At 57.6% G+C, this 27,242-nt stretch overlaps 2 protein-coding genes across 2 annotated transcripts in view; both read right to left on the bottom strand.

The window, feature by feature from the left end:
• Positions 1-3,885: 3,885 nt before the first annotated feature.
• Positions 3,886-6,939, bottom strand: CRYBA2 (crystallin beta A2). Its single transcript, XM_054586149.1, has 4 exons — positions 6,775-6,939; positions 5,838-5,979; positions 4,506-4,648; positions 3,886-4,033 (listed from the first exon to the last, which is right to left on the bottom strand). The coding sequence occupies exons 1-4, from the start codon at positions 6,933-6,935 to the stop codon at positions 3,886-3,888; spliced, it is 594 nt and encodes a 197-aa protein (XP_054442124.1). The 5' UTR covers positions 6,936-6,939.
• Positions 6,940-16,924: 9,985 nt separating this feature from the next.
• The window catches only part of CFAP65 (cilia and flagella associated protein 65), a 31,309-nt gene continuing 20,991 nt past the window's right edge, over positions 16,925-27,242 (bottom strand). The window contains exons 19-32 of the mRNA XM_054586148.1: positions 26,494-26,670; positions 26,119-26,185; positions 25,863-25,973; positions 23,739-23,930; positions 23,485-23,643; positions 22,177-22,320; positions 21,804-21,917; positions 21,499-21,606; positions 20,075-20,119; positions 19,669-19,871; positions 19,088-19,216; positions 17,966-18,544; positions 17,166-17,303; positions 16,925-17,045 (exon numbers count right to left, since the gene is read on the bottom strand). Of these exons, the coding sequence (XP_054442123.1) occupies positions 16,925-17,045; positions 17,166-17,303; positions 17,966-18,544; positions 19,088-19,216; positions 19,669-19,871; positions 20,075-20,119; positions 21,499-21,606; positions 21,804-21,917; positions 22,177-22,320; positions 23,485-23,643; positions 23,739-23,930; positions 25,863-25,973; positions 26,119-26,185; positions 26,494-26,670 (2,287 nt within the window). The remainder of the gene's footprint in view (positions 17,046-17,165; positions 17,304-17,965; positions 18,545-19,087; positions 19,217-19,668; positions 19,872-20,074; positions 20,120-21,498; positions 21,607-21,803; positions 21,918-22,176; positions 22,321-23,484; positions 23,644-23,738; positions 23,931-25,862; positions 25,974-26,118; positions 26,186-26,493; positions 26,671-27,242) is intronic.

Here is a 27,242-nt window from a genome sequence, read left to right as displayed (position 1 = left end):
GCGCTCCCGGCCGGGCAGCGGTGGCTCCCTTTATCTCCGCAACCCCCTCCTGGAGCCTTCTCCCTCCTCCTCTTCTCCCACTCTCTGCTCTTCCCTAGAGACCTGGTCTCCTTCCCTGTCTGCCTCTTGCTTTTGCCCGATTCCAGCCTTTCCAGGGCTCCCGGGCCTTCGGGCCAGCGCTGGGGCGTCTCCCCCACAACTTCAAGTGGGTTGCCCCTCCTCCTCCCCCTTTCTAGGCCTCTCCTCTTCCGATTTAGTCTTTCCTACTCCCATCTCCCCTCCTGCCTCCTTTCTTCCCCTCTGCCCTCTCTCTCGCCTTCTCCTTTTCTCATTCATCCCCTCCCCCCCACTAATGTGTGGCATAAAGTGAGCTCAAGGCCCCTCTTCGGCTTCCGGCCACAGCTATTGCTCTCCCCACCTTCCCATTCATTCCCTGCCTTTCCAGCCTAGCATCCACCCCCACAACTACTGCGCCCTCCCCGTTATCCCTGAGTCAGGTGGGAATTGGCACCTTGCTCTTCTTACAGGAGTAGAGGGGCTGAAACAAGGTTGTGTACTGTACATTGACACCTAGGGGGAGTGGGGGCCGGAATCCACTCCAAAAAATGGACAAAGACGCTGATTTTGTATTAGCAAAACTGATGTGGTTCCCAGGTGGCTTGGAGTCGCTGGGTACCTGTGGGGCTTCCTGACTCTCAAGAGGCCGCCAAGGAAGGATGCTGGCTACAGACAAGGCTCTGGGCCAGGCTGCGCGTTGGAACCGAACCGGTACTCTCGGGACCTTTTTCTCCCACTGCCTGAGCCCAGGAGGCGAGGAGGCCTGGGCCTCCAGTGCACACGGATTAGAGTGGGCAGGTTTTCTGTACAATCCCTGGTCCTGGGGTGGGTGCCTGATCGAGAACGGCTGGAAAGTCTAAGTCCTTGGGTTCTTGATATAACTAGAGTGTCTGTCTTTACCTGTGGAAGGAGCAAAGGTCCTAAGGAGCCGCGGTGGAGTGTGGGAGGTAGAGAACAGAGGGAAATGAGGAATCCCAAGTGCCCAGAAAATCCTAAAGGGACAAGGATGGGGGCTTCAGTATGTGGCTGTGGAATCCGATGGAAGCAAAGAGAGGTTGGGATGCTCCTTGGGGACCAAACTCAGAGCTTCACAGGAGGGGATGACCTTGAGGGTGGGGCTGAGGTCCCATACATCTTCTTCCTGCTTGCTTGTCACTTCCCAAGACAGAAAACAAGGAGTAGGAGGTAGAACTGGGAGAGAGGGGAGGCACCAAGGTTCAGCCTCTCCGTGCTCTCAGCAGAAGGCGAGGCAGAAAGGAGGCTCTCAGGGTGAGGGGTCTATCCAGGCCGCCCTGGCCCCACTGAGGACTCAGGTATTAAAGGGGTGGGTGGGCTGCAGGAAGAGCTTATGTAGGAGCGTGAACGGGTGGGGTGGCGGATGAGAGTTGCCCTCCAACCCCACTTAGGTGTTGGCTGCACGCGTAAGAAATTGCCCTTCTCCATCCCTAGTGGCCTTTGGCTGAGTGCAGCCAAGGAGCCCGTCCCAGCACCTGCAGACCCCACAGGGCTCTGCAAACCACCAGCCTGCCTGGAGTGGGGAGGTGAGAACACTCAGGCCCAGCCTGGCCTCTGCGGGTCCCCTGCTCCTCAGGTGCCAGTGTGGGGAGCAGAGTCCCACCCCTGCTCTGGCAAGACAGAAGTGGTTACAAATACCAGCTCCTGCCACTCCCTGGTTGTGCAGTGGAAGCACTGACACCCAGGGACAGGGGTGCCCTGTCCAGGGCCACACTGCCAGTTCCTGAAGCCCTGCTGACTCTTCCCAGCAGCCGCAGACCCTCCTAGAGGGAGGGGAGCTCAGCCCATGGTGGTGACCAGATTTCCCTTTGCCCATTGCCTGTCCCCCAAAACAGGGAGTGGGGAGAGGGGCTCCTGGACTCCGAGGCCAGTTTGTCTGGGTTCAACTCTGGGTACCCTGTTTTTTAGTTTTTGACTTTTGGAAAAGTCACATAACTTCTCTGTCTTAGTCTCTTCACTTGTAAAATGGGGATTACAGTGCCTACCATACAGAATTTTAAGGCTTATGCAAAGCACGCTGCATGCTCAGAAAAGACTATACATTTAGGTATTGTTATTATTACCATCCCCCTGTCCCCCACAGGAGACAGGAGCCTGTGACCAGGCAGGAAGCCCGGATGCCTTTGGGCCCCGCAAAGATCTGGAGCGCCGCTGAGGCGTGAGGCTCTAAGCCACAGCTAAGGTCAGCTCCGCTTAGCCGGGATTTGGTCAGGAGCCCTTGTTCAAGTAACTGATTGTGTGGGTGTCTTCACTGAGGCTTCTCCCTTTCAGAGGGGCTCAGTTTCTTTCTTGGTGAAATGGACAAAGCACGGAATGTGCTAGGGGAATCCACCGCAGCAGGGACCATGGACCCTGCGCCCCATCCGGAGCTCTGTCCCTTGGTTTCCGGACCTAACCCATTGGGCGGGGGGAGGCGGGGAAGGAGGGTCCTAGGCGATCGCCCCAGGGCTCTCCTGTAACACCACAAGCACGTTCAGGGGGTCCTCAGTGAACCTTCCCAACACCCCTGTACAGGCACAGACCAGGCAGGCAGCAGGAGCCCCAGTTTACAGGAGAGGGAACTGAGGCTCAGAGGTGCTCTGTGACGGGGCCTGATGTCTGGTGTCGCTACCTCTGGTTCAAGGCTCTTCCAGAGGGAAGCAGGTGCCCGACTTTGCGCAGCTGGGTCCAAGGGGACTGCCAGGGCCAGGCCTGGTTGGTCTCCAGTGGAGCCTCGCCTCCCCTGGGCCGGGGCAGTGCTCTGAGCCACCCTCCCCATTGATAGGTCCACTAGGGCCTTGAAAACCCAAGGATCCCCGAGGGACAGGATGAAAGAGTCCCCAGGGCCTTGGAGGCCCCGCCAGTGTGGGACCGAGAATATTATTATTAACTGGACAAAAGAGGACACTGGGAAGAAACTACACTGACAACAGGGGCCGTGTTGGCTGCTGCCACACTCAGTCCCGCTGTGTCTGTGGGCTTCGGCCACCTGCCCCAGAACCCAGGCTCACAGTGGTCGGTGGCTAAGGGGTTGCCTCTCCAGCTCACCAGTTCTCTGAAGAGTGAGGAGAAAGAGGATAGAGGGGGGTTGTTTGGAAGAGCAAGAGAGGAGGGGTATGAAAGTGTTTTGTAAATGCTGGAGCTCAAACCGCTTGAGGGATCAAGGTCTTTATTTTTCAGACAAAACGTCTGGAGGCTCTGCTCAGAGAGAGGAAGTCTCCCCCTTAGAAGGTCCTGGTAGACAGCGGAACTTTCCACTAATTTCTCCTCTCACACCCTTGCCCTTCTATAAGGCAGAGAGCCCATGAAGCTGGGAACAGGGTTCAGGCTTCCCTAGCTGAAGAGGGAGCTAGGGCGACAAGGACACCTTTTAGAGAGGAAGCCAACAGAGCTCTGCATAGAGATGAGGAGGTCCTGCCCCGCCCGATGGTGCCTGTCCCAGGGGGTGTGTGCAGGTCGAAATTCAGCTTTGAGCCCTGCTGTGGGGTGTGCGCTCCCCAACCAGAGGACGGCAAAAGTGCCATTTGGCCACAGCCCCCTGGCCGGGCCGATGGGCATTCACCAAGGAGCAGTGTGGGACTGGGTGTAATAAACAGGACGCCCAAGCAGTCTCTTCCCGGCCCCATCGCAGTCTAGCCGCACACATCCTAAGTCAGTTTGTGCTCCATAACCACGGGTTCTGGGGCCTGAGCGGAGGGTCAGGTTGGCAGGGAAGGATCTCAGAAAGATGAAGATAAAAATCACAAAACATGACACCAAAAAAGGGGCAAGAGGGGCAGGCAGCTTCAGGAGGCTTTATTGAGGGTCCTTATGGGAGGTGGGGGGGCGTGGGGATTATTGCTGGACCCGTCGAATGGACTGCAGCTGCCCAGTGTGGGCCTGTGTGCCAAACTCGCTGTAGGTGCGGAACTCCCCGCCATGCCGGTCCTGCTCTAATACATACTGGTAGCCCCGGTAGCCTGGGTACTGGTAGGCCACCCACCTAGACCAGAGAGAGCAAAAGGGTGGTAAGTAGGCTCTGAGCCCATGCCCACCCATGTCCTCCATTAGAAGTTCTCCTTTCTCAGCTCCAAACCATTGCTTCAGTTTTTCCTACAAGGATCTCTCCCTGCCCTTCTCACCGCCCACCCCTCCCTATCACATTCTTCACCTTGTCTCCTCTTCCCATCTTCCATTGCCTCCTCCTCTAAGTTTTCAATCCCTCCTGATATCCCCGTATCATTTCCCTGACTCTAATTCTCCTGTCATCTGCCCCATCCTTCCCAGACTGTCTCCACCATCTTATTTCCTTCCCTTGCCTCCAAGCCTCCCATTACCCCACTGCCCTCTGTCTTCCAGCCTCCAATATCTCTCTTACTATGTCTCAGCACGCCCATCACCTTTCCTCACCCTCTTCCCTGGTCCCATTTCCCCTCTGTTCTTCTCATCTCCCCTGTCCCAGTCTGAGGACTCACGCTCCAGAGCTGACTTTGAGGGAACCCACATCCTTGCTGGCCCAACCCATGGAGGGCAGGGATGGGTAGTCATCACTGAGTTCAAACTTGCAGCCTTGGAAGTTTTCCCCCTCGAACAGTGTCACACGGCTGTCACTGTGGTTCTGAGGCACAGAAGTGTAGGGGTCAAGCCCTCCAAAGAGGTGTTAGTGGATACATTCTCAGCCCCACTCCACATTCCACCACCCAACACAAGCTGTGCAGACACTCAGCTTCCACAAACGCTCCTAGCATTTGCTCCATGAGCTTCCCAGCAGACTGGGAGGCTGGCATGCTCAGAGATTCCAAACCTCTGAGGTCCCTTCTATGGCTTTGAGTTGAGGTGGTGAGACTGGGAGGGGCGGGGTCCCAGAGACCCTTCCTGGTCAAGGCTGGAAAGCATCTGGTGACATTGACCTGTTTCTCATGAGGAAAATCAGAGATCTTAAGAGAAATCTGGTTATTAACCAAGGCAGTTTCCCGATGGTACTCATTGGCTACCAATCCCCTGCCCAGAACCCTGGGCAGCCTCTCAAAGAGTGAGGTCCAGCTAAGGGATGTTGTACGGCAGCAGCAGGACAGATAAGCTAAGGCATCAGTGTTGGTTGGGCCTGGGCTCCCATAGTCTAGGTCCTTTCCCCGGAAGGGCTCCTTGGCCTCCTGGAGTGGAGAAGCTTGGCTGAGTCAGCACCCACTCTCTCCTCTCCACATCCATGCCCCGGGCCTCACTAGTACGGTTCCTAAGTCAGAACAAAAAGGAAGCTAGATCCTCCCCTTTAGTGTACTTGATTTATTACCAACCCTTTCCCCACAATACACATGCACACACACATGCATGCACGCACATGTACAGACTGACCCTACGAAACCTTGATCCCTGGATTGAGTTCTAGTCTCACCTACATGCAAACCCTAGGGACCTGGGGCAAGTCACTTTGGCCCCCTGAGCCTCATGTTCACACGCTTATGAGGCCAATAACAGCCACCCAGACCTCGTAGGGCTGTGTGATGGCGGAGGCACTGTCTAACTTGCCCTCAACTAGATGTGGGGAACCGCATGCGTGCCCTGGACAGGCACGGCTTTTGGCGCTGTCCGTGGTGCTGATCTGCAGTGCCCGGTTTAGGCCTGCAATCCATTTACGGAGAGCCCTCCGGTTCCGGGAAGTAATGCTGCTGCCACCCATCTAGGAGTTGTGTTTACACACCCCCGTACAGTGAGCGGATGGCCTTTCGGAGGAGGAGGTGGGACCAGGGCCTGGAACTAGAAGCTGGGAGGCCGAAGATGGGGGCAGGGGGCGGGGACGCTGTGCTCACCGCACAGAGCACGGGCCGGAAGGAGAGAAGCTGGTCGCTGTGGTGGCCGCCACTGCCGCTCCAGGCACTCCAGCGAGGATAGTCACCCTTCTCCAGAATGAATTGCTGTCCTTGGAAGTCAGGGTACTCGTAGGCCACCCAACTGGGGAGAGATAAGGGACGCTGGGAGGCATCTGCCGCAGCGGCACGACTTCCTCCTCCTCCCCCTTGCTTGCTGTGATTGAAAAGATTGAGAAGCCGATCTTTTCCTCTAACCCCAGGCACTTTCCTGACATACCCACTGCATGGCCAACCAGTCCCTCTAGAGGCTAAAGACCCTAAACAGGCTGCTACGCAGGGTTTGAAGCGTCCGGGCTCCCAGCTCAGTACCCCTAGGGTGGACAGACTGTCTCATCTTACGAAGATCACCCGACCAAACCCTTCTATACCAAGAATTTAGATGCCTGCCAAAGTAGGTGTAGGGACGCCCCATCCTCACCCCAGCCTGTGGCAGCAACCTGAGAGGAAAACAGTCAGTTCTCCTGAGGGCCCCAGACTCCTGGAGAGCAAGGGGTGGGGGGCAGCGAAAGAGAGTTGGCTTTTTTCTTTTGTTAAATGAAGTGCAGAGCCATCTCTTTGTACGGAGACAAACTTTGGAGAGGACATTACCCTGGGAAGCCCTTAGGGGTTCAAGCTGCCCCGCCCCCTTGCACAAAGGGTCGCCGTTCACCTGTATCCTTTTAGCTCACACAAGGATACATTCTTTTCTTCCATTTGTCTTGCGTTGGCGGGGGATTTTGGGGAGGCCAAAGGGCTTCCTGTGTTGGTTGGTTTCTTCAGGAAGGGCTTAGACTAGGAAAGGGAGGGCTGAGAGATGAGGTCCCAGGTTTGGAGTTAGGGGAGCCCAGGACCACCCTGCTCCCCTCCCCCAGCCCAGCCTCCTCCTGGCTATCCTTACGCGCCGTTTTCCACCTTGACCGAGCGCACCCTGCGCAGGCCTCCGCGCTCGCAGATGTTCGCGCAGTCGCTCAGCAGCCGGCAGCGGCGGCCCTGGAAGTCCTCCTCATCCCAGAGCGTGAGGCAGGCGGGCGTCGGCCCTGGCGCGGGAGCGCTGCTCATGCTGCTGAGGCAAGGACAGGACAGGACCAAGGGCTCAGCCTCTCGCGAACACCCTCCCGCGCCCAGGCCCAGACGCGCCCAACCCCGGCTGGGGGTGAAGGACCCAGGGACTGGGCCTGGGCTGGGTTGGACCCCGGATGCCAGTGGCTCTCCCCCATCTCGGCTTCCCCGGCCCTGAAAAGACCCTGCCCCATCACCTAGTATTCGCCGGGCAGTTGAGCGCGGCACTGACGACTATGCAGAGGCTGCGCGCGGGCCGGGGGTGCGGGGCTTTATAGTCGGCCTCGCCTCCCTCCCCACACCCGCTCCCGCTGGGGTGGGGAGAGCTGAGTCAGCGGGCAAGCTGCGGTCAGCTGCAGCATGTCCCCTGGGGAGCCGGGGCCTTTTCCCCCCCCCGCAGCCGCCGACCTGGCCCCTACTCTTGGGGATGACAATAGAAAGTGCTGAGGCGCACGTCCCGCGCCCGCTGCAGCCACCGCTGACTCCGCTTTTTCTTTTTGGGGGCCCAGAACCAGACAAGGCGCACCCGACCTCTGGGCAGAACGCGGCCTCCCTGGCCCAGAGCCTCGGGGACAGAGGCACCAGGCTACCCTACGGCCCCGCCAAGGCCGCGCATTCTGGGCTCTAGCCGCGGCAGTTCTTCCCAGTGTCTAAAACCCACCTCTTCTTCAGCCCTAGGTCTTGGTCTCTTTTGAGCGACACTAGAGCAGAGATAGGTTCCCTGCAAGTGACCTTCCTCACACTCTCCAGCCCTCCCTTCCCTGGAGGACCGGTCCATCGCAGCCTCTTTCCCCGCCAGACTTGAGTTCCCAGGGTCGGGGCTGCGTTCCCGGAGTTTTCTTCAGCCGCGGGGCAGAGAGAGGGGGGGCGAGGCGGCGCCGAGCGCTGGATAGTTGAACCGCCCAAGGGAGCGCGCGGATTCACAAAGCGCCTGGGAATAATAGTAGCGGAGGAAGCGGCTCTCCAGAGTGGCTGGGAAGAAGGTTTCGACCTCAGCGCGGCCGGAAGCGCGATGCCGCAGCCGCCAGGCAGAGCTCAGGGCCCGGGGGCTGGCTCCCGACGCCGGCCTGAGAGCCGGCAGCTGATTACCGAGCGCCTAGTTCAGGCCAGGGGCTCTGCTCGGAGCTTCTCCGCGCGTGATCTCAGCTGACTCTCGCACCGAACCCACGAGGTAGGCGCTGTTATTGCCCTGCGTTTCACAGAAGACGCGGCGGCTTAGGCAGGTCCCGCGGACTGTGGTCGACGAGGCTTACCCGCCGGGGAGGGGCCCCGCTGAGACGTGAACCTGGGTTGCTGGTTGACTGTAGGTCCTAGGCCGTTGCCCCCAAGCCCCGTGCCATGTGTCGCGGGGGAAGAGTGGGAGAGGGGGAGAAGAAGGGGGGCAAGAGGGCTTGGGGCCCCAAGGGAGGCTCCAGGGAAGACATTTACTCACAACTTGCTGCACAATTTCTAACTTCTAACCACGCAGCTGTCAAAGAGACACAAATGTTTCTGGCAAAAGTGTGAGTTTTCCTTAATGGAAGAGGTGAGGTATTCCAGCAGAAGTGGAGGGGCGAGTGACCAGTAAACTTGTATTTTTTATTTCCGTGAGCCAACCGCTTTCCTCAGACTCAACAACAGTTCAGTGAGGTAGGTTTGGGTATACAGATGTGGAAACTGAGGCTCAAGGTGAAAGTCTTGTCCAAATTTACGTAGCTAGTCAGCGTCAGAGCAAGATTAGCATTTAGACCTTTTGACTCCAAAGCCACGGCTGGTCACCCAACCCCCTATGACTAAAGTGGCTCACAGGCCAGACGCGGCTGCCCCCAACCCTGCTCCTGGAAGTCTAGCCTCGCTGGCCTGTCCTTTCTCCCACTGCCAAGTTCATTCCCACCGCAGAGCCCTTGCATTTGCTGTTCCCATTACCTGGAGTGTCTCAGTCACAAGATCTTGGCATGGCCGGCTCCTCCGTTTCCTCCTGGGTGACTCTGTCCCTGACATTCACTGTCGATCACTCACCCTGTTTTCTGTATAGCATCTGTCACTCTGTAAACGTGTCTTTTTCATCTTTTGTGTATGGGTGCGCAGAATATTTGCTTTTATACTAGCTGTAAGCTCCATTTAAGCAGGCTGTGTCAGTTTCATTATCTTCAAACCTTAGCACAGTGCTGGGCACATAGTAGGTTCTCAGTAAAACCTGAATGAGTGAGTTAACAAGGTGTGGTCAAATGTCCATGGGGGAAGGGGGTATAGAGGAACTTCTACAATGAGAGTGCAGGAGTAATGGCTTGCCCACCCTACCAATGTCTCCATCCTGCAGTTCTGGGGTGCCAAGAACAGGTGCTGGGGGCAGCCTGTCTCCCTTGGGTCTCTCTTGTCACTGGTGAGGAACTGCCCTAGAACATGGGGAGTAAAGTCCAAGTTCGGAGGACTTAAGCAGGGACAACCACAGCGAGGTTTGATTGGGGATGGGTCAGAACCATGCCCAGTCCCGACTCCCTACCCTAGAAGAGGTTTGGAGAGACATAAATAGGCCATAATTTCCCCAAACTGTAAGGGGGAAATACAAACTACCAAGAGAGGCAAGAGCCAATCCCGGACTCTGTATCCCGGTCCCTGGCCTTGGTTTCCCAAGTCAGGACTATGGCAGCGGTGAGAGGTGAGGAGCCCAATTTCTCCTTCCCTCCCTTCTGCCTTCCTCCCCAATCTCTACTGGGCAATTCTGGAATCGGCCGCCAGGAGGCGTGGGCGGGCCGCTCTGTGTGCAAAGCTGAGGCCGCTGGGCGGGTGGAAAAGGCAGCTGGTGGTGGGCAGAGGTTGGAAGGGGTGGCTGGCGCGGGTGGCGATTGCGTCAGGCTGGGCGTCTGCGCTGGTCCATGACGCGGGTGCTGGGTGTTAGACCGGAGGCTGCGGGGAGTCTGTCGGACCGGAAGCAGTGTTTACAGGAGCTGGGGCCTAGAGTCTGGGCATGCTCCTGAGGTTGGGGCTCCGCTTGGGAGGGCTGTTTCCAGTCCCGGTGTTGGTCAGAAGACTATTCCTCAGAAGTGCGTGTGTGTTCAAAGGCTTGGGGGGCACGGTGGGAGGAATACAGTTGAGATCCGAGTTAGAATTAAGAGTCCAGCTGGGATTTGGTGGAGACCCTGTGTGTGAGCAGGGCCACGGCTCCTCTTCTAGCCTTAAGTTCTGATCTTGGCCCCTGCCCTGTACCTCAGCCTCCTTAGCAGGAAAATGGTGTAGGCACCACTGCCCCGATCCTATAATCTACGGCTTTCGGTTCTAGCTGCCTGCACACCCACCACGCTGCTAATAGCCAGTTGCCCAGAAGACCTCTCCACTACTTCTCTCAGGGTCTCCCCCCGCCCCCCCACATCCCTCCCTGGCTCTGGGCCTTGAAGTCGCAGGAGAAAGGAAAGAATGAACCACTGAGGGCAAGGGGCAAGGAAGGGGTTGTCAGGGGGCCCTGCCTTGTGTGCCAGAATGGGGCTCTGGGCCTCTGTCCCTTTCTCCACTAGGCTGGTCCAGCTCCAATCCTCCAGCCCCCCTCCACCCAACCCGCTCCAAGTCCCCTCCCACCCCCAGCAGCTGGTCCTGTTTGTTTTCCCAGATCAGTTGTGCTCAGAGCTTCCTGAAGGATGGATGCACAGGTGGCTTTGTTTGCAAGCTCAGCACCCTCACTGCTCCCTCCTCCACATCCATAGCCTTGGCCTTTAGGTGTGGAGAGGGGGAGTTCAGTAGACAAACAAACAAACAAACAAATAAAGACAGTGTCCCCAGATCTACACCCCCAAGAGACCTCAAGATCTCACAGGGATCTCATCACCCTCAGAGAACCCCACCCCACCCCATCCAGTTCTTCATCTCATAGGGACATTGCATTCCACATAGAAATCCTTAGGGCCCTCTCCTTCCCATAATTCTACCCAAACACCCAGCTCATCTCAGATCCCACAGAGAAACCCTCAGACCCGCTTCTGTTTCCCATAGATCCCGCTCACACCCCCATCCCGTACATGTAGATCCAACAGAGAAACCCACAAACACAATCCTGGGCGCTCTCCCAGGTCCCCATTCCAGGTAAAGGCCCTGAGAATCCCCAGAGAAGTGAAGTCTCCCTCCTAGAGCGCCCCATCCCATCAAAGGCCCTACTTTTCAGTACCACTGGGCGGGCAGCTGAGCGATGTCTGGTGGCCTGTGTCCTCTCAAGCTGGCCTGCTCCCACCCCTTACCCCTTATTTTACTGGGAAATAAGCCAGGGCTTTGGTGACTGAAGATGCAAATTCTGTGAATGGTGCCCTCCTGTACCCGGGTACTGTCACCAGCCCCTCCTTTGCAGCCCTGCTCTTCCACTCCCCGCCCCCACCCCAGGTCTGGAGCCAGGGACAGGCAGATGAGCACTTTCCCTGGGGCTGTGAGGTCTGGTCTCCTGGGAGACAGAGATAATGAGTGAGAGAGTGAGAGACCAGCTCAGCTCAGGCAGGGTCCAACAGCTGGGCCCCAAAGAGGTGGGTCCGTGGGGGGAGGGGGCAGTGCCACCCACGCAAACCCATTGTCTTATCCCTGCTATAAACAGAGCCCCTCTGTGGGGATGGAGAGCTGGCCACCATCCAGAGAGATGGGAGGCGGCTTTCACCACCATCCACTCACCGGGACACAAAGCCACAGGCCTGCACAGGGCAATGGGGAGAAGGCACATGCATACACGCGCTCGCACGGTACAGCTGCGGAGCCCCACATGCATCACATGTGAACAGTCTCCCAGGACTTAATAGACACCTCAAAGTCACACTCATTGATGGCAGACATTTGCTCACCTATTTCTCAAATATTTAATATGACGTACTCCGTGCCAAACAGTGTGCTGGGTGTTGGAGTCACACACGAGTAGGCACTTTCACATGCACACGTCCCACTTCACAGTCACCCAAAGAAGATCGTCTCAGTCACCCACCTGCCATCATGCAGACATTGGAGAGCTTTGGAGTCACACTGCTGCCTGGGTTCAAATCCCAGCTCCACTGCTTGCACTCTTTTTCCGTTTTCCCCTCTGTAACATGAAAGTAAGTCTTCAAAACTGTCGTGAAGATTTAAATGCATGTAAAACACAGTCTGTTGTTCACACCCAATAAATGTTAGCTGTTACTCTTGTGGCTGTGGTTATAACTGGCTTTGCTGCGCGGTTTGCTCCTACCCCTGGGGCAGGGCTGGGCTGGGCTGGGCTGGGGGAAGGAGTCAGGGCAGCAGGCCTAACTCTGGGATCTGCATCCCCCTTCCCATACTTGCTTGTGGGAGTCAGCCTAGCATGCAGGATGGGGGGACTTCCCGCCTCACCGCATCCCAGCCACTCTGCTCTGGCTCTGGGTTTGGGAGGGTTGGGAGGGTCAGGGGGGAGTATCCCGACCCTTTGTCCTTGTTCAGGCCTCTCTTCTCTGGGAAAGAGGGCTTGGGAGTGCAAGTGGGGATCTGATTTCTAGTCTCCGCACTTTTTCTGGTTAAATATGTGGTCTTGGGCAGGCCGCTCCCCCTCTTGGGGCCTCAGTTTCATACCAGTAAACTGATCCTGGAGGGGCTCCCTTCCCAGAGTTCTGTGAGCCTGCGATGCCCCAGGAAGTTTCCCTCCCCTCCCCACCTAGCCTCCACCCACCCCAAGGCCTAGATGAGTGAGGGGGCAGAGTTGGCTGCTGTCACCATGGGGACTAATCTCCAAGAAGGTCAGTGAGCCTCTGGCTCTGCCTTGGCTGGTTGGGGATTAGCACTTGGGTATGAACCCCCCCATGCCTTCATGCCCACGATCCCCGACTCTCATATAGACCCTGGCAGCCCCCACAGTCAGAAGGTACAAGGCTGGGCCAGAACCAGCAGGTGGATAGCGGAGGCGGGGCAGCTGCCTCCGTTGTCTGGCCAGCTGTGGCCAAGAGGGAAAGGGGGAAAGGTGGAGTCAGACTCTGCCCGGGTCCACTTGTGGCCTGAGCTTTGCCCCTCTTCGCCTTCTGCTTTCCAATGGGGAGAGAGTGGTTTCCCAAGGGAGGGGTGGCGCCCCCACCTCCAGCCCTGGCTGTCCTGTTTGCAGCCCAGATAGAAGCCACTTCTTTCTCCCCTGTTGGGGGCAATTCCCCCTTGTTGATGTGGGGTGGAGTAGAGGCTGTTCCCACACCACTTCCACCTTCTTCTACACACACACACACACACACACACACACACACACACAGAGTACCTTCTGCCTCTGGTTCCCTGACCTCTGACACCCCGCTTTCTGAAGTGTGCCTCTCTGGTTATGTCACACTGTCTCTGTCCCTCTTCTCTGGTTTCTCTCAGGAGGTCTCTGCCTCTGCCTCAGGTCTCTCTCTAGGTCTTGCTCTTGCTGTGTGTGTTGGGGCTGTGGGGGGTTGGGGGTGTTCTGCAGCCTCCGTGGGCCTTGACATTGCCCCTGTGGTTCTCACACCCCTCTGGGCCGTATCCTCTGTCTGTCCTTCTGGTTGTGTTCTTGGCCCTTCTCTCCTCCGTCTCCCCAGTTCCATTTCCAGTCAGCTGTCTCCCAGTTCCACTGTTCTCCAGGCTCAGTTCCTCTTCTATGTCCTCCACTCCCTGCTCCCTCCCCCGCCCAGGGTGCTGACAGGGATGACAGGAAGCAGGCTCTGGCTGGGAGCTGGACAGGCAAGGGGGGAGGGGGCCCACTCGAACACCAGCTGCTGAGCACCCCCCTCACCCAGCCCCGCACCTGCAGGCCTGCCTGGCGCCTGGAGGCTCCGCCCCTGGCTAGGCAGGGGAGGAGGGACCTGGATGGGAGGCCAGCTCCCTGGCCAGGGCCAGGAAATACAGGTCTTGGGGATTGTGGGGGGTGGGGAGAGAGGGTCCAGGGAAATTAGGCTCTGGGGGAAAGAGGCACTAGTGCTCTGTCACAAGGGCAGACTCCAGACCACTGGTGGCCTCATTTTCTCAACACCCTCCCCACCCCTCCCATCCTGCCAGGACTGTGTGTGTGTGTGTGTGTGTGTGTGTGTGTGTGTGTCCTGGGGGTCATTCCAGGGGGAGACCTTTGTTGTGCAGCCCCAGGATCTCTAATCCCAGCCATGGGGGCAGGGGGAGCTCCAGTCCCCTTCTATGACAGAGGGACAGGAGAGGAAGCCCTGCAAGACACAGGGAGGACATGCCAGCGCCAGGCCTGGCCCCTGGCAGGCACATCATTCAGTGCCAGGCAAGGATTAGAGGGCTGGCCCCAGGACAGAAGCCGGGTCAGGGGGGGACTGCACACACCCCGGCCTGGGACCCAGGCTCCTCACCCAGGGCTGCTGCCTGCAGACGCTGCCTGGGGCCGTCAGGGCCACCTCACCCCCACCCCCTCCGGTCTCTGCCGCAGGGGCTCTGCAGACCCCGTGGGGCCTGAGGGTGGTCAGGGCCGGGGTGGCAGTGGACTGGGTGGAGGCTGGTGGAGGGGACAAGCCAGCACCACCAGCAATATCCAGATTGGAGCGGGAAGGGGCCAGTGACTCCTGACTCTTACTCTCATCTCCCTGGGGGCTGCCTACGCCTGGGTGTGTGGGGGCACGGTCCCTACCCACAATGCTTTTTCACTCTAAGGGGGGAACTGCGGCTCCTTATTGCTATTCAAGGAGCCTTAATTCCACCCCGACCTACAACCGGCCCCTCTGTCTGGGGCTGACTCAGCATGGCCATCAGTTTTGGGAAGGGGAACGGAGCTCACCTGGAGTCACAGGACAGCCTCAGCTAGGGGCTCAGCCTGACTCCAGGCCTTCTGTGAAACCCTCAGTTCTAGGCTCCCCAAGCAGGAGATAGGGGTCTTGAGCAATCTCTGTCCCCTCCTCCATGTCAGATCTTAGCACTTTGAGTCCCTGGAAAAGGGAGGAGGTCTGTCCGGGGTTTGGGTTGTAGCTAATGACCCAGGTAACCTGAAGGCCACATAGATTCCACCCCCACTCTTAAAAAAAGAGGCCTTGGGATTATGCTGTGCCTGGAGACTCCATCAGGCAAGGGCTACTGGATCCTGTGTTTGTCCTTTCCAATCAGTCAGTCTCCGACACGGGAAGACGGCAAGAGGGGCCAGGGGGATGGTAGGAACTGAACCCCCGGGATGCCAGTGCGGTAGATTCCTGGGGGAGGGACTTCTTCTCCATCCATCAAGGTTCTTGCCCACCCCACCCAAATTTCCCAAACCTCACCGTTTTTCCTTCAACCCCTTTGAGGGCCTCCAACTTCCCCGGTCAGGGCTCAAATACACTTCTCAAATATACTTCTAGAAGCCCAGAAACCAGGATACGGGGACTGGTGAAGCCCCCACAGGAGGCCAGATCAACCTCCTCATTGTGCAAATGAGAAAACGCTTGGAGAGGCCTGGGAAGTCACTTGCCCAAGGCCACAGAAGTCGCTGGGACCGAGTTGGACCAGAAGCCGGTTTCCACCTCCAAAAGGCTCCTATTCCGGGCCCCAGCCCCGTTTGCCAGCCGGTGGAGCCTGCTCTGCGCCCTGCATTATCCCAATGGACCCGGTAGCCCAGGAGTTGCGGGCCAGGGCAGGACACGGCAAAGCGGGCGGGACCGGATGGGAGCCGGATTTCCCCTGGGAGCGGCGCACAACCTCTCCGACCCTTATGGCGGCGGCGGCGGCAGGTGCTTGCGTGGCGATCGGGCTGGGCCCCCGGGCGGGTGCTGAGAAGCCGCCCCTGCCTCACGCGAGCCGAACGAACAAAACGCTCAGGTCCGGTTTGTGCGAGGGGCTCGTCGCGGGGCGGGAGCGGAGGCCCGGGGCCTGGCTGTGGCCCTTGGTGATCTCGTGGTCCTGGTCTTCCGCGGGCGCAGTGCCGCACAGTGCTCCGCCGGCCGCCGCCTCACCTGCGCGCATCTGCGGCTGACACGTCGGCGGCCGGGGCGGCCACTGCAGGTGCGCACCTGGCCTGCCCCTCCCTTCCTGGCCACCCTCCACCCCATCGGGCCTTGCTTGGCTTGGTCCCCAGCGCACGCCTCGTGGAGCTTGTGCCAAAGCCCCGGCTCAGCGCGCTCTTATACGGCCTGTTCAGTCCCCGCCCCTAGACACACAGACACACACGCACACTCACACCTGTCCGGGCGCCCGTTTGCTCTGGGCAAATATTGACTCAGAGGAGGCGGAGCGCCCCCAACCCCCTCCCCGCCCCACGGGGGCTCTGGGGCCAGAACTCTTCGGAGGCCTTGGCGGGCGGGGGGTGGGGGGGGGATCGAGGGACCTGAGCTCCTCTGGAACAACACCAGATGTCACTTTTCCACCCACCTGCCTCTGGCGGGGGGTGGGAGGGGGGAGGATGGGAGGAGCCGAAGAGCAGAGGACACAGGCTGCCGGGCGGAGGTGAGGGGGAGCCGGAGGTGGGTATCCTAGGAAAGGCGGGACATCCCATCCCCTGGTCGGGGGATTCAGAGTTAAGATGGGAGTCACTTGTAGAGGCTGCGGCCCACTGTCCTTCGGTGACCTGACTCTTGTCCCAGTGTCTAGTTCTTGGCCCTCTACCATGTGACTCGGTTTCCCTTTCTTTCCAATCCTTTAGCAGAGGCCCAGGAGCCCTGCAGCTGCTGAAAAAGAGGGGAGAGGGGAGCGGCTGCGCCCCAGAGCAGGTGTGGCAGAAGGCGGACGTGGACGGGGTGGTCACTTATCCCGTGGCCACCTGCTGCACTGACCAGACCTGGCGTTCAGTTCCTGTCCACCAGGCTGCACTCGGCAGAAGCCAGTCAGGATCCCTCCCCGCAAAGCGCCCTCCCCTGGCCTGACCAGGTCAAGCGCCAGGCTGCCAGCCCCGCGAACCCTCGCCCGGGTGCGATGCGGGGTGCAGAGGCGCGATCGCCCAGCCCCTAAGTCTCCAGTGACTTGCTGTGGTCCACGTCGGCCACTCCCGCCTCTGTCCCTCTCAGAGCGCGGCGCAAGTTGCTCCCACGCTGGGGGAAAAAAGTTAAGGCAGATATATAAAAAAGGGTGGGTGCTTTACTGGTGGGACGGTGGAGAGGAGGCCGGGCAGAGCCTAGGGAAGCCAGTCAGAGGGGCCGGGCCCTGGCGTCCTCAAAGGGTCGGTATAGGGCGGTGCCACCAGCTGCTGCCCCACTCTTGGCTGTGGCTGTAAGGGAGGCCGCCGACAGCAGTTCTGGGGTCAGAATCCTGGAAGATAAAGCTCCAGATAGGGGTGGGGGCGAGACTTCAGGCCAAGCCTGCCCGCCCCTGCCACCCCTCGCGCCCCACCCGCACCATCGACACGGCTGCTGGCCTGGGTGCCCTCACCTGGGAACGCTGAGCGGCGGCAGGGCGATGACGCGCGGCCGCGAGGTGAGCACCACCTCCCCTCCGCTCGCCTCCACCAGGATATTCTGGATCATGTTCTCCAGCAGCGCCTCCTGCAGGTTGGCGAAAGCTGGGAGCCTGCGGGGGACCGGGCACCGATGTCAGTGCCGTGGCTGGGCCACCACCCCACGCTCCGCTGGCCGCCTCAGTGCTGTACCCTGGGCTGGCTGCTCTCCGTGTGCTCGCATTTAACTCCCCGCTCTCCCAACACTAGGAGGCATCCTTGTTCCGATTTTACAGACACTTAGGACCCCCCAAGTCACCAAACTTCAGGCAGCTGGTACAGCCGTGAAATTCGAACCCGAGCAATCGTGGTCCCCAACTCAGGGGGAAAGGCATCCAGTGATGAGAGTGTGCAGAGGAGGCTAGGTGGGACCTAGGGGATCCCAGCTCGACAGAAAGCAACCGCAGAGCAGTCCCAGGGAAAGGCGGTACAAGAAAATGGGGTACTTCTCTTCTGGTCCTAGAAACCCACTTAAGAAAACTTGAAGACTGTAACTACCCTCCTTGAAGTGGTGTGGTGTTGAATGTTAATAGCCAGATTTGGGGGTGGGGAGGGGAGCTCAGATCCCCATTCTGCAAATACTCCCACCCAGGCCTTACACTTCTAACATAATGTCAGGGAACGCTGGGCTGGAAGAGACGCTCAGTGGAGGCCGCCCCAGCCTGTCACAGCCTCGCGGGCTCCTTCTGCACAAACCCCGCCCCCTTCAAGCCCGCACCTGGGCCTGGCCGCTCACCGGCTAATGGCCTCCTTCTCGTCCTGCTCCTGCTCTTCCTTCATTATGACCTTCAGCTGCTGCTGCAACCGCCCTTTCAGGGACTCCTGGGGCCCAGGCTGCAGCGGGGACTCCATCCCTGGCCAGGCCAACTTATCTTTCTTCTCTTCCACTTCCTCCTTCTCCTTCTCCTCCTTCTCTTCCAGCTCCTCCTTGCCTGGCCCCTCCACCTCTTTCATCTCCTCTTCCTCCTCCTCCTCCTCCTCCTCTTCCTCCTCCTCCTTGCTTATCTCCTCCTCCTCTTTCATCTCCTCTTCTTCCTCCTCTTCCTCCTCCAGCTCTTCCTCTTCCTCTTCATCTTTCTCTGCCTCTTCCTCTCTTTCCTGCTTCCTTAGCCTCTGCCTGCCCCCCTCCTGCTCCTCGCCTCCCCCGTCCTCCCAGCTATCGGGGGACAGGAACAGGTCCTGCGCTGCGTGCAGGCTGCTGTCCAGGGCCATGAACCTCCTTGACTTCTCATTACGGAACTGGCAAAAGTACGGTATCTGCTCCTCCAGGCTTTGGTTCACGGCCTCGTGGAAGGTCTTGTCTTCCAGCAGGCCCCTGCATGGAAGGGAGGAAAAGAGGGTTCTTGCTGAGAGGGCTTCCTGCCCCGGGAGGCTTTGGTTTCAGGGTTCCTCAAATGGTGGCTCTTTCCTACTGTGTCCACAAACAGGTGCTAGGTGGGGGAGGGAGCCCTTGGGCCATTGCCTCTCCCATCCTTCTTTAGAAGAAGGTGTCCCTGGGCCCCATGGAGTCTCAGAGGTGAACATTTTATGGTGGAGATAGAGCCAGGGGGTCAGAGTTACACAGATGAGGGACAGCAAAGCTGGGGAGACTGGGACCTGGCTCCAGACCTCATCTGCTAGCTGTGGAGAGGGCAGAACTCAGGACCCAGCCTTGATACACCCTCCAGCGAGCTCTGTTAGAGCCGTGCCACCCTGGAGAGGTAGGACGTCCCCTGGAGGGATCCTGTGACGAAGGATTCTATTTCGGGAAAAGAAGGGCTAGGACTTCCGGGAGCTGTGGGCGGACCCAGAGTATACTGAATGGGCTGGAGAGGTTGGGGCGGGGGTGGGGGTGAGGGTTCAGGGCTTGGACAGTCACCTGATGATGGCTGTGAGACAGTCCACCAGGAGCAGCTTCTTCTGTGGGGAGACAGGGGCCCACTTGTCAGTGGATTCTTCTGCAGAAGCCTCTGGCTCTTCTCTGATGCACGTTCTCTTTGACAGTTCCCTGGGGCAGGCCATGACACTGAGTGGCCTGGGCAGGCCACCATGCTGGGGCTGGGGGCAGGAGCAGTGGGGGTGGCCTCACAGTCAGGAGGACATAGGTGAGTATGGGGCGGGCCCAGCCTTAACCCAAACACGGTGCTACTCATTGCACCTGGGCAACTAAGCCTGACCCTTGGAGGTGGCGCAGGATGTGGAGAGGCTCCCAGTTGGAAAGGAAGGAAGGAAGGGCAGATGGGGCTGCCAAGGGGGGTTCCCCAGGGGGCTCTGGCTCTTTTGTCCCCTCCTCATAAGGACCTAAGCAGTAATGGGGGCATCTTGAGCCCAGCAATGCCCGTTAGCCTCTCCCCCACCCTGCGACTGCACCTGCTGCAAGCCCTCAGCAAAGGGTCGGTCTGGGCAGCCCCCATTCTGGAGTGGGAGAGGAAGGAGACCCCTCCCTCCCTGAGAGTTCACCAGTGCAAGAAGTATCGGGGAAAGTCGGAGAAGAAGTTGGCCAGGAAGTAGTCGATGGCATGGGCGCGTGCAGTGAGGCCCAAGTAGAGCATGCCCGGTGCGGGCAGCTGGGGGCATGGCCACGGTGTCTCCTCCTTTGGGATCTTAAGATTCCAGCTGGTGGGCTGGTGGCGAGGATGCTGTTTCTTGATAGGGGGCAGCGTCTTTGGGAAGGGAGAGGCGTGATGGCAGGGGTTTGGAGACTCCCAGCCAGGCCTTGTGGGCCAGGCACGGGTATGGCTCCACCCACTGGCCCTTTCGTCCCTCCCTTCTAGGAGGCTGGCCCAGGGGTTGGAGGTATCTCTGAGAGCGAGCAAGGACCCTCACAAGCTGTCTGAGGAAGTGGGTTTGGGGCTTACGGCCTTACCTTGTACCTCCTCACAGGTTCACTGGCTGTGGAATATGCCCTACTCTGTGGAAACAAAGAGAACCCTGCTCAGGATACAAGAGGCCTAGAGGGACTCCTCTCTGCCTACCCTTCCTGCTGACCCACCAAAGGCTTGAAGCCCATGCCAGGGCCTGCTGTCCTCTTGGTTTCGCCCAAGTCCTAGCCACACCCTCTTCCAGAACATTCCCTAGGGAAGTGCTACCTACAGATGAGTAAGATCTGGTTATCCAACCAAAGGAAAGAGGAGATGCCACCAAATGTGCATAGGCTGCCCCAAAAGAACTGTCCTTGTGCCTTGGAGCCTTGTGGTTTTATGTGATGCAGAAACAACTTCCTTTATCAAGACAATTCAGAAATCCCTTCTTCTGTGGCCTCAAGTTGTGATTTGCATTCAGAGTTGGGCCAGGGCTTCAAAGGGGAGTGGTCCCTCCCTGGGAGTTCAGTGTGGTGGGCACAGAGGTGAACGAGAAATAAGACCACATGCAAAGGGGGGCTATGAAATTGGGGGAGGAACCAAGACATGCTCTGTCTCACGTTTGTCATCAGTCAGCCCTGACAAATGCTAACAGCAGTTTCAGCAAATGCTTACTGGGAGCCTGGCACTGTTGCGGGTACTTTACATGTATCAGCTCATTTAATCCTCCCAATAGTGCTACAAGGTGGATACTATTTTACTCTTATTTAAAAATATTTTTAGGGGGTGGGTGGGGCAGGGGAAAGAGATGGCGGGTAAATGGAGACAAATGTATTTGAAAAATTAAAAAATAAATAAATAAATTTTAAAAAATAAATAAAATAAAAATAGAGAAATAAAATTAAAAAAATATTTTTAAAACTTTTATTTTTACCCTTCCTAGTTTGGGAAATTTCCAATATATACAAAGTTGCAGAGGATGCCACCAAGAATCTTCTGTTACCCGCCGCCCAGCTTCGACAATTAGCAGCTGGCAGGCCGCCTGTCCTATCCGCACCCCACCTCTGAATTATCTTGAAGCCAATTCCAGCTGTCGCATTACCCCCAGTTTACAACTGCAGGAGCAGAGAGGTTAAAAACTCAACTAAGATCACAGAGCTAGAAATTGTCAAAGCCAAGGGTCAAAACTGGGCAATTTGTTCCCAGAGCCTGCACCTGAAACCACCAGGCCACCCTGTCCTCCATCAGAAGGTGAGCTCAGCCTTGTTTCCCCTGGTCCCCAGTACACAGCACTTGTTAAATATTAGCTCCCTGAAGCAGGGAATGGTCAGCCAGCCTTCTGCCTCCAAAGTCTCTTGGGGAGATGCTATGTTCGGTCTAATAAAAGAAATCTAATCTCATAGGGCAGGCTGGCCAGTTTCATCTGTAGGAACCCCTCATACCAATCAGAACAATCTGTGTTGGGCAAGGCCCACTCTGCCCTCCTCACCTTCACTTTCCTGTCTGTGATCGTGAACTCCACTTCCTGCCGCTCCTTCTCATCCTTCCACTCCTGTAGTTCCTGATGGTACTGCCTCAAGAGTTCCTGATTGTACATCTGTGGCCCAGGACAAGGAGAGAGGCGACCAAGGTCTGGGGGTCTTACAGCCAGGCCTTGCTCTGGGCTTGCACTGTGGGGCCCCCACCCTTCCGGGGGCTGGCTCTCCCTGGGGCCTGGGGATCTCATAGCCTACCCCACCCGCCAGGGCTCGCAGCTGCACTCCACTCCCAGCCTCTCTCCGGGGCTGGCCCTACCTTGCACACCAGGTCCATGCTGTAGAAACTGGCGTGCACTGAGGCCTTCAGGGTCACCACAAATGGGACCCCCTCTCCTGGAGCCACCTTTCCTCTCATGGGACTCACGGACACCTGTTGATTTGGGGAAGGAGTCTCGGGAGCTTCATAGGGGTGGGATGGGGCAAGGTGAGATGGAACGGGGTGGAGCTGTATGATATGGGATGGGAGGGGGTAGGACGGGATGCGGTGAGACAGGACAAGGCGAGGCGGAGCGGCACAGGATGGAATGGGAGGGGGTGCGATGGAGTGAGAGGGGACAAGATGGGACGAGAGAGGGTAGGTCTGGGGCCCTGCTGGAGGTTCAGATTCTATGGACACAAGGGACTCTTACCTCCCCGAAGTCTAGAGGCTTCAGCTGCCAGACGAAGACAATTGTTTCATTCTTGGAGGTGTTGTTGAGGAACAGCAGGCGGCTGCACTTGCCCTGCACAGGAATGTTTCCCAGGGAGATGTGAGACTGGGACAGGGAGACGTTCTGTTGGTGGAGACAACACAACAGCAACTTTGGGAGGTGAGGAAATAATAACCATAGCAACCCCTGCTTGTTACTGAGAGCTTTCACTAGACCAAGTAGCATGGTAGGCAGTTGACATGCTCTTGAATCTCCCAATAGCCCTATGACACAGGCACCTCTATTGCCCCCATTTCACAGATGTGCTGCTGAGGTTCACAGAGCACACATATTTTCTCCAAAGATCTCTCACAGGCGCAGCTGGGAGAAACCCGGAAGGTCCCACTCTGAAGCCATGATTTGGACCATTAAAAAATGGACTTGGAAAGGCTGAGCAATCAGAATTTGCTGACAGATGACAGGACTAAAGCCAACACTGTCTGAGTCCCTGAAAGGTGGTTATTAATGAATGGGTGACCAGCTGTTGGTATCGATACTGGGCACAGAGCAGGAGCTGTGTTGTAGGAGCATCTGGAAAGACTGAGGCCACAGGGAAGGGGCACTTTCTCTCTGTCCAGACCCAGAGCCACCCGGGCTGGGACTCTGTCTCTTCTCTGTGTTCCCAGGCCCTCCACAGTGCTCAGCATGCTGTATAAGAGACCAAGCAGGGCAGGAGTTGAAGGGTCGACAGGCAGATGGAGGAGCGGACAGTGACTGGGCCGGCGCGTGGAAGGATGGATGGAGAAATGGATGGCTGGGTGGATACATGGATGAGTGAACAGGCGTGTGGGGCGGTGGGCAGACGGGTAGAAGGGTGGGCGGATAAATGGCTAAGACCTCCCAAAAGCGAGGAGTAGGGGCACTAAAGGTAGTGTTAATGACCCTAGATATCAGCAAAATCCATCTAGGTCCAGGGGTGGGCTGTTCTGTTTGAAGAGAATACCTTAAAGCCCTAGAATAGAAGAGCTTCCTTCTCCCGCTTCCAATAACCCCATCCATATGCCCAGGGAAGAGGGTGCGTGGCTTGAGCAGGCACCCCTGTGGTCACTAGGTGGCAGGGTAAGCCTCTCGTGGAGCCAGTGCTGCCTTCTGAATCTGAAGGAGGCCCGTTCTAGGCTTCGCCTCTGCATCCCTTCATCCTCACCATCATCTCTTCTCCTTCCCAGCCTCCCCATCCCTGGGCACTGGCTACTCTGGGCCTTCAGCTTCCTCCTAGGCCTCAGGCCTCCCCAGCTCCCTTCCCCCGACCTGTCCAGGAACCATCAGCCTTGAGTGTATGGGGCTGTTGTCCAGTGAGGAGATATTGTAGAAAGGCGCCGTATGCCCCATGGCATGGGGGTCATAGCCCACTCCCTGGAACTGGATTATGGCCGAGTTCCACCCCAAGATGTGTATGGGTACATCCACCTGAAAAGTTAGGAGGGTGCGGGGAAGGGACTGGTCAGAGCAAGGCCTGCTGAGGAGCCAGCTCCCACCCCCGCCCCGGGTTCGCTGCTGCGCACCGTGTAGGTCTTGGCCTCAATAGGTGAGAAGATCCACAAGACCCGAGCCGTTGCACCTGGCTGGATCTCCCCTTGGGGGTTGAGGCAGCAGAAGATGGGGTGATCAAAATTTGTTTCCTGAACCTGCGACAGGACGTCGGTCTGGATCTCGTATGTCACGGGCACCGAGCCACCATTATACAGCTCATAAATCTGCAGGGCGTGGGGAGAAGGAAACCTCCAAACCGGCTCAGGGCTGCGGTGCAGAGAGCCTGGGCCTCTGCATCCACTGTGGGAGGGTGGGTTGGCCTCCACTGCGTCACACTTAAGGTCCCAGAGCTCCCCCAGATGCCTGATTTCCGGTGGCCTCATCATAAGTACGTAACTCTCACTTCAGCCTGTGATAGTTGAAGATAATCTTTAATCCTTATTTTATTTGCTCTCACCTTACCTTTGTCAGAGAATAAAGGGGCACTAATGCTTGCGTCCTTAGTGTGGGAATTTGGGTAAGCATCCACGCAAGCGCCATTGTGACTTGTCATCATTTTCCAGGCTCTGAGCCTAATGCCCTGTGAGGCTGCCACTCTGCACGTCTGCCGTTAGAGGCAGTCTTCAAGGCAGACAAGTGGCGGGAGGAAGGTGAGGGGGGCCCCAAGATGAACTCCCAAGTCTGGGAATCACAGGACGTCCTGGAAGAAACCAGGATCTTCTGGTCCCATCCTTCATTGTAGAGATGAGAAAACTGAAGCCAGAGAGAACAACGAGCTCATCTGGGCGGAGATCCGGCCCCTCCTCTCTTTCAGCCTCCCCTCCTGAACATGCGGACTTGCTCTCTCTGGCCTGCGCCACCCTCTGCGCTTCACACCTGGTACCAGCTCCGACTTGACAACAACCCCTCTGGGCTGTCTCATAGGCATCTCAAATTTGGCCAAAACCAAACTCTTCTTTCTAAAACGTCTTCCTCCCCACACATGTCTCCTTTCAGCAAGTGGCATTACATATTCCCTGTAGCTCCAGCTAGGAGTCTGTATGTCTTCAATCCCTCCTTTTCTCTTACTTCCCAGATCCAATCCCCAGTGAGACCCTGTGAGTCTACCTCTAAAATGTAAATTGAATCTGTTCACTTCTCTCTCTTTCCACTGCCCGCTGGTAGCCGCAGACCAGCGCCTGTCATCCTCTGATGAACGAGAGAGAACGCCTGCCCACAGGGGAGTGGCCTGTTCCCTCTGGAAAGCTCTCCCCGGGGCACACACCTTCCTTTTTGGGTGTCTGGGCCTCTGCAGGCACGGGCACGCCCGGCCCCAGGTGGGCCTTGCGGGAGGCCAGTGGGGCAGAGGGCAGCGCGGAGCAGTGGCCAGAGCTTGGGGCTGGGGATCCCCTCTCAGGACCAGGGGCCCATCCCTCTGCCTCTAGGCCGAGTGGCTGGAGGCCCCTGCCCAGGAACATAAGGGCTTCTAAGCGGTTAGAAATTTCAGAGCTGTGAAATATTCGTGAAAGTACTATGTCCCCCTCTTGGAAAATTACAATGTACATTTTTCAAAGTAAAGGAACCCCATTCCCTCCAATGGATAAAGAAAATCCTACAGTTTCATGAGAATTCACATTCTAGTTTTTCACCTTCCAGAAAGATGTCCTTCTTGGAGCAATGATTTTCACACTGTGGCTGAAACCTATTAGTGAGCAGGTCATGAAACCAACTGAGTGGGTCATGGGCAGCATTAAAAGAAAACCAACAGAATATAATTTTAAAAAAACATAAGACTACTTTGCACGTCGTAGTGTACATACTGATTTGCGATGGGTTGTCTGTGTATGTACGTACTGGGTTATTATCCAAAATATATTAGTGTGGTTCATGGCCAAAGAAGTTTGAAGAATCCTGTGCCGGGGGCGGGGCGGGGCGGAGGCTTCTTTTGCGTGGGAACGAGGCCTGGCAGAGGGCTAAGCACCAGGCCCCGGGAAGCTGAAGCCCCTCCCTTTGGGTCTCTCCCAGTTGCCCAGTCTCGGGGTCCAACATGCAGCCCCACCTCTTAGAGTGAGGGCTTCTGGAAGGCAGCGTCTTTGCCACCCTGTCGAGAACTTCTTCAGTTCCCCAGAGATGAACATGTAGGCCCCTTGGTGACCAGGATGATGTGGACCACTGACCTGCTGCGGGGGCAGTGAGTCGCCAATTGGGACCGGGATGAACTGGTGGCTCGTGGAGGTGAAGTGCACGTACTTCTGATCCAGCTTCACTGTCACACCTATGAAGTGCAGCTGGAAATAGAGAGCGCGTGAGGGGTCTCCTTCCCCGGAAGGAAGCGCGCACGCAGCGGAGAGGTCCAGACCCCAGCTCCCCAGGGGTGTGATTCTCGGCTCCTCTCTTGATTGTCCAAAGACAGGACCAGGGCTGGGGCCTCACCAGGATCTCCCGGCCATGGGACACTTTGAAGAGCACTGGGAGGCGATCAGTGCCAATGAACAGGTGGCTGGAAGGGAGGAGACAAGTCTAGGCTGAGTTAGGGAGCCCTGGTACCAGTGGGAGAACAGACGATCGCAGCACCCCCGGGGCTTTGAGCTGGCTTGCCCCTGGGAGCATGTGGAAGCCCCTGAGTTGGGAAGGGACAAGGGGGGAATGTAACCTCTGCTCTAGGTGGAGAGGGGGGATCCTCCCAGGATGGTAGCTACTCAGGGTACCCTGGCATCACACAGTGCAAGGCCAGGATCCTCCGGGAGCCAGGGGAAAGGAGGGATCTTCGGGACCCGAAGTGGGGGGGGGAGCTGTCAGGGGAGGCACCTGTATTTGAACTCCACCACCTGCTCCTGCCCAGGACTCAGGCTCCCAGCCTTGGGGCTGATGGAGAATATGCAATTGTCCTGCACACGCATTTGGTGCAGCTCCGTGTTGTCAAAATCTGCTTGCTCTGCCCATGCCTCCAGGTCGATCTGCTGGTCACGTGGAAAGAGGAAGGCCCTGGGAGGGGGGTGCAAAGCAGGAGGAGTGAAGCCCCTTAGTCAGATGAGAGAGGCGGGAGCTTCTGAGCCCTGGGAGGGCTGGTGGCAGCCTCCTCTGTGCCTCCCTGCTTCATCCGGCCATCTGGCAGGCTGCCCCATGCACGGCTGCGCCAAAGTGGCTGCTGTGGATTCTTGCCTCTGCACAATGACTAAACAGGAAGTGAAGGCCGGGGCACCCACCGGGGGTGTTGGGGCTGAGGAGGTCGCCTGTTGATGTGGGTCACTTGCAGCTGGCTGTTAACCCTAGAGGGGTTTCTGTGATAAAAACTCCTAGGAAGGCACACTTGAGGCACCTCAGTGTGTCCGCAGTACCTCCCCCACAGGGCCTCTGAGAGGGACCGAGTCCAGCCCTGCTTGGGCACCGGTCAGAACAGCTGTCCCAGCAGGATGGGTGCTCTGGAATCTGAAGCAAAGCTGGGCACAGATTAATGCCCCCGAGATGTCTGGTGCTGTAGGAAAGTAGACACTGCACTCCAAATAGCCAGCAAAACAGGCGACAAAGGGGACCCGAGGTCACAGCCTGAGACCTGG

This window comes from Pteronotus mesoamericanus, unplaced genomic scaffold, assembly GCF_021234165.1.
Source record: "Pteronotus mesoamericanus isolate MK-2021 breed Mesoamerican mustached bat unplaced genomic scaffold, CSHL_Meso_final contig_90, whole genome shotgun sequence".
Lineage (NCBI taxonomy): Eukaryota > Metazoa > Chordata > Mammalia > Chiroptera > Mormoopidae > Pteronotus > Pteronotus mesoamericanus.
This window is presented reverse-complemented; position numbering and strand designations above follow the sequence as displayed.

Excerpts from the sequence above, each read along its gene's own strand:
- CRYBA2 (XM_054586149.1), bottom strand. The coding sequence starts at position 6,935 with ATGAGCAGCGCTCCCGCGCCAGGGCCGACGCCCGCCTGCCTCACGCTC. Across the intron at positions 5,980-6,774 it reads GTCAAGGTGGAAAACGGCGC|TTGGGTGGCCTACGAGTACC; the intron begins GTAAGGATAGCC and ends ATCTCTCCCCAG. Across the intron at positions 4,649-5,837 it reads TCCGGCCCGTGCTCTGTGCG|AACCACAGTGACAGCCGTGT; the intron begins GTGAGCACAGCG and ends TCTGTGCCTCAG.